The sequence below is a fragment of the Anas acuta genome, chromosome 3, assembly GCF_963932015.1.
Source record: "Anas acuta chromosome 3, bAnaAcu1.1, whole genome shotgun sequence".
NCBI lineage: Eukaryota > Metazoa > Chordata > Aves > Anseriformes > Anatidae > Anas > Anas acuta.
Window position 1 is genome coordinate 34,243,912 of NC_088981.1, and position 14,720 is coordinate 34,258,631.

General features: G+C 34.4%; 1 protein-coding gene across 1 annotated transcript in view; it reads left to right on the forward strand.

Annotated features, from left to right (window-relative positions):
* The window catches only part of DNAH8 (dynein axonemal heavy chain 8), a 134,735-nt gene extending 127,338 nt beyond the window's left edge, over positions 1-7,397 (forward strand). The window contains exons 88-94 of the mRNA XM_068676576.1: positions 264-365; positions 731-891; positions 2,322-2,478; positions 2,904-3,056; positions 3,151-3,340; positions 6,529-6,650; positions 7,110-7,397. Of these exons, the coding sequence (XP_068532677.1) occupies positions 264-365; positions 731-891; positions 2,322-2,478; positions 2,904-3,056; positions 3,151-3,340; positions 6,529-6,650; positions 7,110-7,397 (1,173 nt within the window). The remainder of the gene's footprint in view (positions 1-263; positions 366-730; positions 892-2,321; positions 2,479-2,903; positions 3,057-3,150; positions 3,341-6,528; positions 6,651-7,109) is intronic.
* Positions 7,398-14,720: the final 7,323 nt, after the last annotated feature.

Here is a 14,720-nt window from a genome sequence, read left to right on the forward strand (position 1 = left end):
GAGAGTGATTTCACATCACACGAGAAATAGTGGGATATATTTCCTGTAGCAGTATCAAGCCCAACTCTAGTTTAAAATTTCAGAGCTGAACTCAGGAAATACATTAGAAATCAAGGTTTATTTCTTCTTCCAAATATAATCTTTTCATTTTATATTTTAGAGCCTGATGAACTCCAGATGATATCCAAATTACAGATGATATCCAAATCACTACTACTTACATGTTGTAACTACAGTCTTTTATTTACTTTACTTGCATCCAGGGAATATCATGGAGCACAGTACGCTACATGATTGGAGAAGTGCAATATGGAGGCCGAGTCACAGACGACTTTGATAAGCGTCTTCTTAATTGCTTTGCAAGGGTGAGAGACCTTGAAAATACAGCTATTTGTCATTTTTATTGGTAGTTGCAATACAGAAATCAGAAGACTGTCTTTCTGCTGAATACACGCTTCTTCACCAGCCTATAAGACCCTTCAGAGTAAAATGAATTTTTCAAAACATCATTCATTGCCAATGAAATTCTTCCCCTTGATTTCTCTTTAGTGTGTAGCAGAAATTATTAAAAAGACATAACTAGAACTCAGAAGACGTAACGTGATTTACTCACGTATTCAAGTAAAGATGGATGTAGCAGCTAAAGCAAGAACAGTTATTCTTCAAAACTGAGATTAAAAACTCTAAATGATAAAGTAATTTTGTGCTTTTTTCTCTGGATTTCATGCAGGTGTGGTTTAATGAAAAGATGTTTGACAGCACTTTCTGTTTTTACACTGGATATAAAATTCCCGTGTGTAAAACCCTGGGCCAGTATTTTGAATACATCCAGTCACTCCCTGCCATGGATAGCCCAAAGGTCTTTGGTCTGCATCCTAATGCGGATATTACGTAAGTAGCTCTCAATACATTGAAACCAATGACTCTTTATTTTAGTATTTGGAAAAAAATCCCTCTGAAATATGTAAGTATATTTTTCATAGCAAATATTCGATCCATGTGAATTTCATTGTTGAGCTGGAACAATTTATGTGCATGCACATGATTAAGAATGCAGTATCTTCAGCTGCATTTTATATGTTCTTTGAAAGTAGTCATTCCTATTACTTATGGTTTTAGTGGTACGCATTTTTGTTTTTAAATATGAAAACATAAAACATTTATAATGCCTCATCATTCTTACATTCAGAAGCAGAAATTATATCTTCTGAGAAGAAAACTGACAGTAGGGTTTCTTCTATTTTTTCGATTTATAGTATTATAATTGCATTCACAGCTTATGTTGAAATGTGCAGTATCTGGTTTGTGTAGTCTTATGATACTGTCTCCAAAGCTAAGATACTGTAGGAGTTCACATGTGGAATAAACCTTGGTTTCCTGTCTTATATAATCATATATTACAAAGTAATTGGAGGAGATGGGTGTCAGATGAAGGTTGAAAAATAAAAGTGGCATGTAAAATTATGTTTTGAGTCAGAATAAATTTATGTTCTGAGTCAGACTAGGGCTATATGTTCCTAACGTAGTTGATTCCATAGGGCAAAAGTAGGCAATGCCATAACTGCAATACCAACACATATGCTTTGTTTTCTTTCTTACTGCATCTCAGATTTGTGCCACTAGATAGCAGTACTTTTGTTATAATGGTATAATTCTGCTTTTGTTGAAGGACTGGCATGGTCTACTATCTTTTACCATCTTTTACCTTTTACCAACACTTTTTTTTGTGTTGACTCAGAACATAAATTTACATTAGCACTGCCCATACTGTACTATGAAATAGAAGGTTTTAATCTCCAATGTTGTAAATCTAGCAGGTTTACCTTTAATCCTGAAATACCTCAAGGCAGAATGAATTTTCTAATTAATGAAGGGGGAGCTTGTAGAGTTATGCCTCCACCTTTTCCTTTTGCATTCCACTTTTAAGAAGTAACTAAACGAAGGAAATAATCTTCCTTTTTACAGAACCAGAATCCCTAGAAATCATATGATAAGTTGTTCCGCTGTCTCATTTTCTCAGAGGTTGAGAAGCAGCCTGCGGAACTCACTCTTTTTCTAATTCAGAGCTAAGCAGAAAGAAAAGATTATAACATGGGTAGACAGCAGATCACATTTTTTATGATCACACAAAGCCAAATGTTATTCACAATGTGTTTGGCTTGGTGCAGGAAACAAAGGAAAACAATTCTTGTTGGGAGTTTCAATTAAGCTGGTGACACTGTATTATTTCTTTGCACTTTCAGTTTTTGTGTTCTACCAAATATACATTTTAACTATTAAAAACCCCTCTGTAATTTATAACATATATCTTGTCCTCTTAGATATCAAAGTAACACAGCAGCTGATGTTCTAGATACTATTACCAACATTCAGCCTAAAGAAAGTGGTGCAGGACCTGGAGAAACTCGTGAAGCTATTGTCTATCGTCTAGCTGAAGATATGCTAGAGAAACTTCCTCCAGATTACATACCTCATGAGGCAAGCTAATCACCTTTATCTCTATCACTGTGAATAGATATGAAATTTTTTTAATTATTTATTTATTTTAAAACAAGACATCTAGCACTGATGGTGGAGATATGTCTGGAGACTGTTTGTGCCACAGCTGTATGTGAAAATACAAAAAAAAAAAAAAATCAGTCTTGTGATGGCAGTCTCCTGGGCCTTCTGGGTGAAATCTTACTCTATCACAATCATGAATAATCAGGTAATATCAGACAAAAATACAAATAAAAATATAAACTACAACAGTTTGAAGGCGGAAAATTTTATGTGAATAATTCAAATTACAAGTCTACAATTTGCTTATCTCAAGCAAAGTTAGTTAAGCTGTTATATATGAGAATGGTATTTCAGCATATCATATTTAACTAAATTAATTGTTCTGGGATCCTATATTTTAGGTAAAAGCTCGTTTAATTAAAATGGGACACCTCAACTCGATGAATATTTTTCTTCGGCAAGAAATTGACCGAATGCAAAAAGTGATCACAATACTCCGCAACAGTTTGAGTGATCTTAAGCTAGCCATAGAAGGGACTATTATTATGAGTGAGGCAAGTATCAAGTTATTTACTATGTATTGCATATTTTATTTTAAACTATTACCTTGATGTATTTAGGTCATTTATTATAATTTCACTCCTTCAGAATTTGAGAGATGCATTGGATAATATGTATGATGCTCGAATTCCTCAAATATGGAAAAGAGTATCTTGGGATTCTTCAACACTTGGCTTCTGGTTTACTGAACTTTTGGAAAGAAATACCCAATTCTCTACTTGGATATTTGAAGGCAGACCAAATGTGTTTTGGATGACTGGATTCTTTAATCCACAAGGTAGGGTACTAAAAGGACTTGAGTAATAATTTATTGTATTTTATCATAACTTAATGGTTTTTACTGCATATCTAATTTAATGTTAGACCTAGAAAAAAAAAGTTTTCATCACTGTCAGAATATGTTATAGAAGCCAAGATGATAAATGGGTTCAAAAAAGAGATTAGACAAAGTCATAGGAAAATGGTCTGATGGTAGATATAAACATGATTGTCCAAACTTAATCTTCAAACTGGGAGGTCCCAAAGCTCCAAATTGCCAGAATCTAGAAGAACACAGAAGGGAAAGGATTTGTGTGCCATTTTGCCTGCTCTAATAATATTTCATTAAGCATCCTCCTTTGTCTAGAGGCAGAGACAGGATGCTTGTATAGATGGTCTTCTGGGCTAACCCATAAACAAAGTTTTTATATTACAAGAAGAAAAACTATAGTTAACAAATGAAGTGCCTTATCTTGTTGGCATATAGTAGCAAACGATGATATGGCTTCTAATGAAAATACAATTTTCCTGCTTTTCCTGTGACTTCAAACTGTTTTTCCAATTCCAAACTACAAGTTGCGAGCATGGAAGAGCATCGTGGTGTTTATATACTGTACAATAACAACATGAAACTATACCAGAATTATCTCTTTCACAGAGAATCATCAACCTGTCATTTTCACAGTGTCTTTGTTTAATGAAAAATCTGTTCAAATTCTTTGAAGGTATACTGCAAAGTACAAGTAAACATGATCTATCATCTGTTATAGCTTGATATATTTATTGTTTTATTGGGAGGAAGAAAAATTATAACCATCTCCATTGTTAATAAAGAACGCTACCTTATTAGATGTATGTTTGTAGAAGAATCTCATTTAGCCTACGCAGCTACCCATACAAATTCTCATGGGAAACTTTTCCCATGTAACAGATATGATTTTATATATATATATATATATATATATTTATTAGGATTAATCTCTGAAATCCTTGACTATTTTATGAGTTATCTTCACTTTGGAGTGTTTCTATTCTATAACTTTCCTATGACTAGCACTGTAAAAGTACTAATATTCAAGCAACTCTTATTTTTCTCTCAGAAACATTTGAGGTGCCTGGAGGGCATATGAATTATTGTTAAAAGATGGTTTCAAGGCACTAGTCAAAACATCATTCCATTTGTATCATATATAATGTAGCTGGTAAGGTACTGATCTCCAGTGGTCCAAGAGCACCACTCATAGTGCTATAAAAGATGATGCAAGAGATTATTTTGATCAAAGAAAATATTTAACCTAAGAGCAAACAAATCTGAAACACGAATAGTCTTGAACTTGACAATTGCTTAAACTTCAGTGATCTGAAAAACTAGTTCTGTAAATGGAGAAAGTAGTCCACTAAGCATAAAAGGTGCAGGATAGGATAAGGGGTGTGTGTGTGTGTGTGTGTAAATATACTTACTGTGTTAATAATAATGCTCACTGGGAAATTCTGAGTAAATCAAATCACAAAGTTTACAAATTGACTAGTGTGAGGCAATTCAGCAAATGGACTACCTTGCGCTGCCATTGCAGGTAAATCTAGGCTGATTGCACTGGTGAATCAAGATCTAAATCTACCATGGTATTGGCAAATACATTAAAATGTTAAATTTAATATATTTGCGCTGATAAAATATATTTTATCAGTTTATTGGAAAAATCTCTCTATATAGTATTATGAAGTATCACTAATAATTGTATTTAAAATCTGTTGTGATGTTTTAGCAAGTATCAGCTTTTGTCTTCTATAAATTACAATTATTATGAGAGAGCAGACGTTTCTAGTGATGCAATATTCCATTTAATAAACATGGCACTTGAACAGGCTTATAAATGATCATTTTTCATATATTAGTATAGATATTATTAATTTTAGTGAAATTCAGAAGCCTAGATCAAACTGTTTTATTTGTATAAGAATATATAGCAGTTGAAGAAATGAATACATGTTCATTTCACATACTACATTAATGATGTTTAGAACACATGAATATCAGTTGTGACACAGCTGCTATTTGACTTTATCCTAATTAGCATGTTAAACTACCTCTTACATCTGGAAATGCTCTCTTCCACTGCATGACCCTGTCTTTTCATGATTTCCCTCCTGGCTTGTCAGTATTTCATTCGGTGGTTTCTTCCCTATGTATATACTCATCAGCCCACAAAACGCTGGTCTTCCTTTCCTTTATGCACAATCAAGGAGGAACTGATGACATTTCATCTTTAAGTCTTTATAATAATCACTCTCAAGTATGCAGTTCTCTGTTGTTAACTTTTTTCCCTTTCCCTCAGTCTCTGACAACTCCTAGTGCTACTTCATCCAGTAGCATAAAATAGCAGCTTTTTTTTTTGTAGCTGCATTGTCATCTTCTGAGACACTTGTAACAAATACCTCAACACCCAAAGTTCCTTGCTGCCCATTTATGTCATCTTGTGCTTATGCTATTCAGTCCTTCACCTCTCAAACCTTTTTCATCACAAAACTCTGTAAAGTCTATTCAAAACAATACATTGAAAATCACTTTACTGCTTATGCCATCTTCTACCTTCATTTCTGCCAAAGACTACCTTTTCTTCACTTCTTAAAAAAAAAAAAAAAAAAAAAAACTCCTTTATAAACTCAGCCTTGTTTAAATTCCCTAAGCATATTCATTTTTATTATCACTTCAGACACACCTTCTGTGAACACACCTTCATTGAAATTTTGCATCAGAAAAGTTTATCATCCTACTTCTTCTATAAAAAAAGCCTTTTTCCTAAGTTGCTTTTGCATAAATATCAGCTCACGTAATTAATACCTCACCTGCCTTCGGCTTCTTTCTTGAAGCACAGATCTACTATGTATCCTGTAGTTGATTGTGTAATAATATATAAGCCAGTATCCTGAGAAAACTTTTAAGCCACTTAATTGTTCAGTTAACAAAAAAATATATTTGATGTGTCATTTAAAAAAATATTTCTCAGTGCAATGCCTTCTATGGGGCCAAAATAGGAACAAGAAAGTAGCAAAGCAGTTTGTTATCGTTAGTCAAGGCACGGGGTGTCATGAGAACTCTGAATATCTGCCTAGTAACGTTGAGTGCAGAACTATGCAGATAATGAGCAAGATTTTTATTTTTTCATCATGGGAGTATATACTGAATCTGTGGCTTAATTTTTCAAGGATTCCTGACAGCAATGAGACAAGAAGCAACTCGAGCACATAAAGGCTGGGCTTTAGATACAGTTACTATACATAATGAAGTGCTAAAGCAAAACAAAGAAGAAATCACAGCACCTCCTTCTGTATGTATGACATGCAAAGATATTTTAGTACTCATTTCAGTATTTAATTTGTCATTTGGTCATTTGGGATTGCTAGAGAAAAAAGTCACTATTGTCTTCAGCTCATTTTTTTTTACTCAGCTTAGAAGGTAATTATATAAATTTTGTTTTGTATTTATAAAATTATTTTAAGAACCATTTCTAATCTTCATCCATGGAAAAATATACATGGATTTACTGAATATATAATAAACTTTATATCAAATTACGTAATGTATAGGCTTTATTAAACAAGTTTTATAGTCATGAAGAGTAGCATTACCTTCTGAAAAAGATCGATATAATTTTACAGGTTGGAAAGATCCAACATCAGATACTTTATTGTAAAAGTTATATTAATTTTAATGGCTTAAGCCAGCTAATCATTTTACAAAGCAGATGTTTTCTTTTGTGTGACATATCTGCTTACTCTCCCTACAGGAAGGAGTATACATTTATGGGCTATACTTGGAAGGAGCAGGCTGGGACAGAAGAAATAGTAAACTCACTGAGTCTACACCAAAGATTCTTTTTGTTCAGCTGCCCGTGGTACATATATTTGCAATTAATACAACTGGTCCTAAGGATCCCAAGCTTTACGTTTGTCCTGTTTACAAGAAGCCCAGCAGAACAGATCTGAACTACATTACAGTGATCTATTTGAGAACAGTAGTATCTCCAGACCATTGGATATTGAGGGGAGTGGCTCTCCTATGTGACATCAAGTAAACTGTTTTTCATACCGTAACAGAAACAAAACATACAGCATATGTAGCCAGTTATATGTGTAATTCTGCTTTTTTATTTCATGGCCATTAGTCATTATATTAAAAGTTTCAGCATTGGTTTATGTTTGTGTTTTTTTTTTTCCTTTTTGATAGTTCTAAAATAAGTAAGTTAAGTGATTGTAATCTTTGATGTTTCCATTATATTACTTAAAAAAAATAACTGGCTTAAATAATACAAAATGTAAAATAAGACATTGTTAAACTTCAATAGAGAAAATCTTAGCTTCTTTGAATCTTCTTATACACAGTTTTTAGCTTGCATTTCAAGAAAATATAATGACAACAGAAGACAGTGTAAGGCATAATAAAATTTAGCTTCTCCCAGATACAAGTCCTTAAGTATTTCTGGATTGAGCATGGCACACGGATGATTTTCTCTGACTCATGTTTTTTGTTTGGGATTTTTCAGAGTTCACTTGTTTTCGTTAACCTATATAGATTATGCAAAACTACACCAAGAATGTTCATCTCTGCAATATCTCACACAAACCAGGAAGATCTGTCCAATTTAGCAGTGTGGGAATATAGTTATAGAAATAGAACAGTACCAACTATTTAATTTGATGCCTTTGTAATTAGAACAGTGAAACAGTTTATATACAACTGCTTTCCTGCATTTCATCTTAGCTCTTAAACATAGGCTTGAAATCCTTAGAGTGGCTATCACAACATTATTTCCTGATAGACATGAATTTTCCATACATGATTAGTATTAAATTAATTCTGTGCACATAATTGTAAATAAGATAAGCACTCTACACTCTCTCTCTAATAATCTGTATCAAATTTGTTCCTCCTTCAGTTAGGTCTATTTGGCAACACAATTTTTTCACTAACACACCATCACAGAGGTATGTTCTTCCTTTTGCAGTTTAGGAGCGATCAAAAGCATCTGCTGTGAAAAAGTGCAGCTACTGTTACTTGTTGAAGGCCTTGGGCATCCAGTGGGATGATAAAAGGCTCTTTCTTGAGATGGAACTCAATTGCTTGCTGTTGGAAGGACATCCTCTTGCAGAAAGTTAGTGGGATATAGGCTATTAAAATACACAGATACAAAATGTTTATCAGAATAGTAAAAATGAAGATCTCCAAATGAATTTAAGAAGCTTCTTCTCCCTCTCTCATCTGTAGACTCTAGATCCAAATATAACAATGAGATAAAGTGTTAGGTCACAAATACACAGAGATAGAGATAGAAAGATACAAGTTGTAACATTAAACTACATCTGTACAGAGAATAAACTATAATAATAAAAAGACTATGCAACTACAAGATATTCAAATCATAACAAAAATAAAAGCTAGTACTTGTGGTGAGTTGAACTTTACCCATAGCTCATACCCACCCAGTTGTTCACTCAATTCTCCTGCCCCAGCAGGACGGTTGAAAGAACTGGAAGAGCAGAAGAAAAAAAAAATACCTCATGGGTTGAAATAATGAGAGTTTAATAAGTGAAGTACATCTTCTACACAATCAAAGCAAAATAAGGAATTTGTTTACTGCTTCCCATCATCAGGCAGATGTTCATCCACTTCCTGGAAAACAGGGCCTCAGCATGCATTCCATTACTTGGGAAGACAGATAATGTAACCATAAATATCCTTGCTCTTTCTCCTTTCCCTGAGCTTTCAGTGTTGACCTTAACAAGGCTATGGAATATTCCTTTGGTTGATTTGTCCCAGTTTTTTTCTGTCCAACCCTTTTACATACCCTACTCACTCAGGGACAGAGCAGAATAAAGAAAACCTCAATGCAACTCAAGCAGGATTCAGCAACAGCCAAAACACTGGTGTGTTATTAACACCATTCTATTCACAATCAAAACCACAGCACCATACAGCTACTGTGAAGAAAATTATTTCCATCCCAGTACAGCATTCTACCCCAAAATCTTGGTAACAACCTCTTTACACCAGCTCATTTATTAATATTTGGAAATATGTCTTAAATGGCAACGGACTGGGTGTTGGGGGGAAAGAAAAATTCTTGTTTGGAGTACAAAACATCTTAGTTCACATCAAAATGAAAAAGCACAACTTACTTTATTAATTTCTAAAGTTTCTTTCCTGGTCTGCCCTTTCAGCTTCATTACAGCAGGGACACTATGTGCAACCATGTGAACATTGCCAAAGGTGGAAGGTGTGCATTGCCTCATTTATAATAGTCTACATGGGAAAATATCAGGGAACATGTAAGCTAATAATGTGCTGTTTTGTAACTTACACTGAAGAGGTTTTCATTCTCCAACCTGTATAATATCAAGAACAGAGATGAATAATATATTGTTGATCTCTATTTCATATATTACATCATATTTTTGACAGCATCTGCTTCTTCTGTTTGTCAGAGTCCATTCACCCTTGCCCATCTTTTGTGGGACTGTCTGGGGCTTTGTTTAATCATGTTGTTGTTCTATTCCCTTAATAACATACATTAGTTCAATTCTTCCAGTTTACTCCCAGCAAAACGTTCTTTACAATCAATGTTTATTTCCATATAGCTTTTCAGCTAGTTTGTGGAAATAATGTTTTGCAATAGTAACAGTCTACTGTCATTTAGAAGACTCCCTTTTTAATCTCTGAATGCAAGAGATATTTCTGTCCTCATATGCGGGAGAGTAAATACTTACGCTTTACTTGGTTACAACCAGCTCTTCAAACTGCTAACAAGGTACAATTATTTGATTCTTTCTCTCCTAAGCCTCACTCATTCATCACAAGTCATTTCTCCTAGTTGACATAATCTAAGAGCTCAAGGCCTCAGTAGAAGACCCTTCACTCCCAGGAATGCTTTATACATCCAGAACAGATAACAAGCATTCAATTTCATAAATTTACCTGGACATGTTTTTTCTCTAGTTACTGAACAAGTTGCTTTTTTTTTTTTTTTTTTAAAATGGACAATTGGTATTCAGGATACTCCTATTCAAGATGTGAGACAGTATACCAGTGATTGTATTGACAAAGACAAGAATGCCATATCAGCAAAACACAAATACTTAACAGATAACGTAAACAACAACTCTCTGAAAGCAAGGGCTTACCTCATAAATGTGTTTGAGAATTTGTAGCAGAATTAGTCCAGAGTTATTTTAGAGTGTGCATCCACAGTCTGTCAGATTCCTTCCTTGATCACTGGAACTGTCTCCCAGGAAGATTTTCCTATCCATTTCCTCCAATTTTCAGAGGCAAGTTTAAGCAAGTGAGACAACATAAGGCACACACTCCTACTGTCTTAGACTGGAAACATTAATGGGGGTTCTTTGATCTGCTAGGTATGTCAAGATGATCACCTTGCACGCGAGTGAGCATTCTTCAGTGATGATTCACAAAAAGTCTGGAGCATGGCTGTATGGTGAGCTTTTATATAGCAGCGGATAGAATAAGATAGAATTAATAAAAACAAGGAATATAATGTGCAAGGGGATTCTGTAGGAGGCTGTAGTGAGGTGAGGGTTGGTCTGTTCTCCCACGTGCCTGGTAACAGGACAAGGGGGAATGGGCTAAAGTTGCACCAGGGGTGTTTTAGGCTGGATATTAGGAAGAACTTCTTTACTGAAAGGGTTGTTAGGCATTGGAATGGGCTGCCCAGGAAAGTGGTGGAGTCACCATCCCTGGAGGTCTTTAAAAGACATTTAGATGCAGAGCTTAGTGAAATGGTTTAGTGGAGGACTCGTTAGTGTTAGGTCATAGGTTAGGTCAGATCTTGAGGTCTCTTCCAAGCTAGACAATTCTGTGATTCTGGGAGGGGAAATGTTTTCATCTCAGGTTGTTAAATCTCACAAAACCACTGACTGGTACAAGCTTGTTCCGAAAATATAACATTTTGGCTAAGCTTTCATTTAATAGATTTATTATTTACAGAGAAACATTTTTCTTCCATTTCTGCCTTGAGATTCTGGTTAGTTTAACATTATTTTTTTTTAACAAAGATTCAGAATATTCACTTCTAAAGTGAAATATTTTATGGAAAAAAATGGAAAAAAAAACCTGTCATTTTCCTGTACTGTTCAGTAATCTTATTTGCTGGCTATATCTGTTCTTAATATTGTTCATTATTTTTGGGTGGTCTGGAAGAACATTTAGCAGCAGTATTTAACTGTAACTCTTTGAGGCAAGTAGGAAAAAAAAAAGATGTATAGAATGTGCAAGTTGCAGTTTTAAGTACCTTGATGTTTCTGCTGCTTTTTAAATATTGGAATGTAATTGTAGAGTTATGGCAGATCTCCAGATCCAATTTCTTCAGAAGTCTCTGATGTTTTATTCCTAGCATAGAAATCACATGGGCTAAAGCAAGCACTGTAAGAAGTGATACATGTGTCTGCACCACACAAGCAGGGTATCCCTGAGACAAAGCTAGTTGTAGAAAAGGTGTGTTTTTTTTTTCCGTTTGTTTTTTAAATTGTGATTAATACTGCTTTCAGAGCACAAAAGAAACATGCAGAGATTAACTCTTACAAAGTCAGTTAAAAAAAAAAAAAAGACAAATTTAGCAGGATTCCACTATCAAAATCAAATCCAGAAGGAACCCTTAGAAATTGAAACACCACAATTCTTTATATAGCAAAGATTAGGATGGAGAAAATGCTTGCCTCAGCATTTGGAAAGCTTTTTCCTGTGGAACTCTGGGTCCTGTCTGCTCAGCAGAGTGGACAGAAGTCATCTTTACCTCTTTGGCAAAGACCAGTATTATGATCACTGCACAAGGCACATCAAGATATACATGGCAGTTTTCCTTTTCCATATCAGTTTCCCTTAGTGAGAAGATACTGAAAGGATTAACTTCTAAATAATTCCCTCACAGAAAAAGCTACTACTTTATAGTAAAGGGAGAGAGAAGACTAGTATTTCCATCAATGTTACTCCAATAAATAATAATTGGACTTTCCTCCCTTGTTCTGTGATTCACAGCTTCCTGTGAAAAAACAAAGAGAGAAACTGAAAGCAGTACAGAATATTTCTTACCATCCTTTCCCTTGTGCTAGCATATTTTCATTTTGTTCACCCTAGCAACCTTCTATAGGCCAAAATAGAGTTCTTAACAAAGCATTCTTGAAAATGAGATCTTAAACTAGGAAATCTGAATTAGGACTCAGGGACTGTGGTAAGAAATTCATACAGTAATAAAGAAAAAAAAGTTATTTCCTATTGTACAACTACAGACAGCTTTTACATCTTTGTACTTCTAAAATGTCAAGATGTAGAAACGCCTAGGACTGATTCACAGATTCCACAGCACAGGGCCACATGAGTCCTGTGACAACATTTTAAGGAAATGATTTGAAGCAATTTCTTCTTTAATAAGACAGAGAATGTATGCTTTGTATTGAAATTAAGCCTCTACTTGTATCATTTTATGTAACAGCTATAGGGAGGGAATAAATTCCACACAGCAGCTAGACCTCAAAAAGTAGATACAGCTATTTCCAGTCATTATGTATTTTACACAACTTAAGTAACAATAAATCTTTGTATTCGTTTCTCTGCTGTCATCAAAAACATATATATAGCCAAAAAAGAACAACCTATACTAAATGACAGCTGAAAAATTGATTTCTTTTGGTCAAGCAGTACTTGTACCTTTTATCTATTTACATCCAACCAGGCCTTTAAGACTGGAACTACAAACTACCAGTAACTTCTGCTCATTCATTTCGAGTCTATATCTCCAGTACTGTACTTCACATTATAGGAAACCAGGAGATTTCAACCCCTGCTGCGTAGCTAATACAAGACATTTCATGTCCTGATCCCATTCTCCTACATGTGAACAGGAATCTGAACATAATAATTAGTACTTACAAGAATAAAACTAAAAATAATTAGATTTAATGCATAAATGTGTACTATAGCCAGTAACCAAAGGAAATTATTCTGCTTTCTAATGCACTACACTCCCAAAAGTTTTGTACATTAATCTGCTATATAGCTATTTGCTGTAGGCATGTTCTGATATAGTGTACTTTAAGATCATTTTGAATGTTACTGAAATGCTTAAGTTTAATGCTTTCCAGTGTCCAGGTTTCAAGACGCAATTCAGACAATTTAGTTTCTCTGAAGATACTGAAGTGCATATAGCTTCAAGACAAGACGACCTCTTCTAAGTTCCTACATGCTTGTAATCACAACTATAGATTATTTGTTTGTAATATACATTTGCATAATACTGTTCAGTTACTTCCCTCCCCCTCCCCCTCCCCCCATCCCAGGAAGCATAAAGAAGGATTTGGCTTTGCTGAGTTTTATTTCAGTTAAGTAGGTATCTGTATGAATTCAGATTCTCCAGACACATCCATATTCAATGATTCAATACCAGAATTCTTCTGCTTCATTGCTTAAACACTTATTTCAAGTTTGAGACATTTCTTTGTATAGCTTCATAGGTACTGATCCTCACCTCAGAAGTTTAAGCTTTCACTGAGCTTTCAAAGACCTGTACTGACATTTCCTCTCAGCATTTTTTTTTTCTGCTAACTGCTGCTACACACTACAGTTACAAACCACAAGATTAAACAGCCAACAGCCTTTCAGGCACATAGGCAACACTTACAGAGCCATCATACAGGGCAGCAAGGGCAGCAGCTCCCTCTACTTTTCTTATAAATCCTGAGTTTAGGTGAAACACTTAGTTCTCCGAGTCTCAGCAACCTCTTACTTTAAAATATCACATATACATATGTAAGCTAGAAGGAATTGAAGGAAGGAAAGAAAAGTTACCTAAGTCCTACACTTTAAACATCATCTGCAGTTGTTCAGCTACACACACAAGAAAAGTCTTTTTCTTAAGAGAGCAGCTCAAAGCTTTCTCAACACATGCTGTGTTTTTCAAACTAAAAGGATCTCAGGTTCTTTTAAAGTTAGATCGTTCATTTGAATGCTTCACTTAGCTCTCTATTTTCAAATTACCCTTCTCTAATGTTAACACCCATGAAAGATTAAATTGGGTTTCAATATTGATAAAACCACCAATAAATGTAACAAAGAATTCAATAGATGCAGGTTTTAGAAACAACTTTTGTCATTATTTCCCCCCAGAAATATTTGAATTTGTGTAACAAATACCTTCCTATTTCTAGGAAAGTGGCCTTTCTTTTAACACAATGATATAAGTCAACAGGTCATTTTCAGTCATCTGAAATGATATAATAGCTTCCAAATGGGCATAATAAAAACATACCTGTTTAGAGTTTATCATTTATAAATAATCCTCTTGAGTTAAGTCAATCAAGGAGACAAAAAAACAAATTAGTAAAAATATTTATTT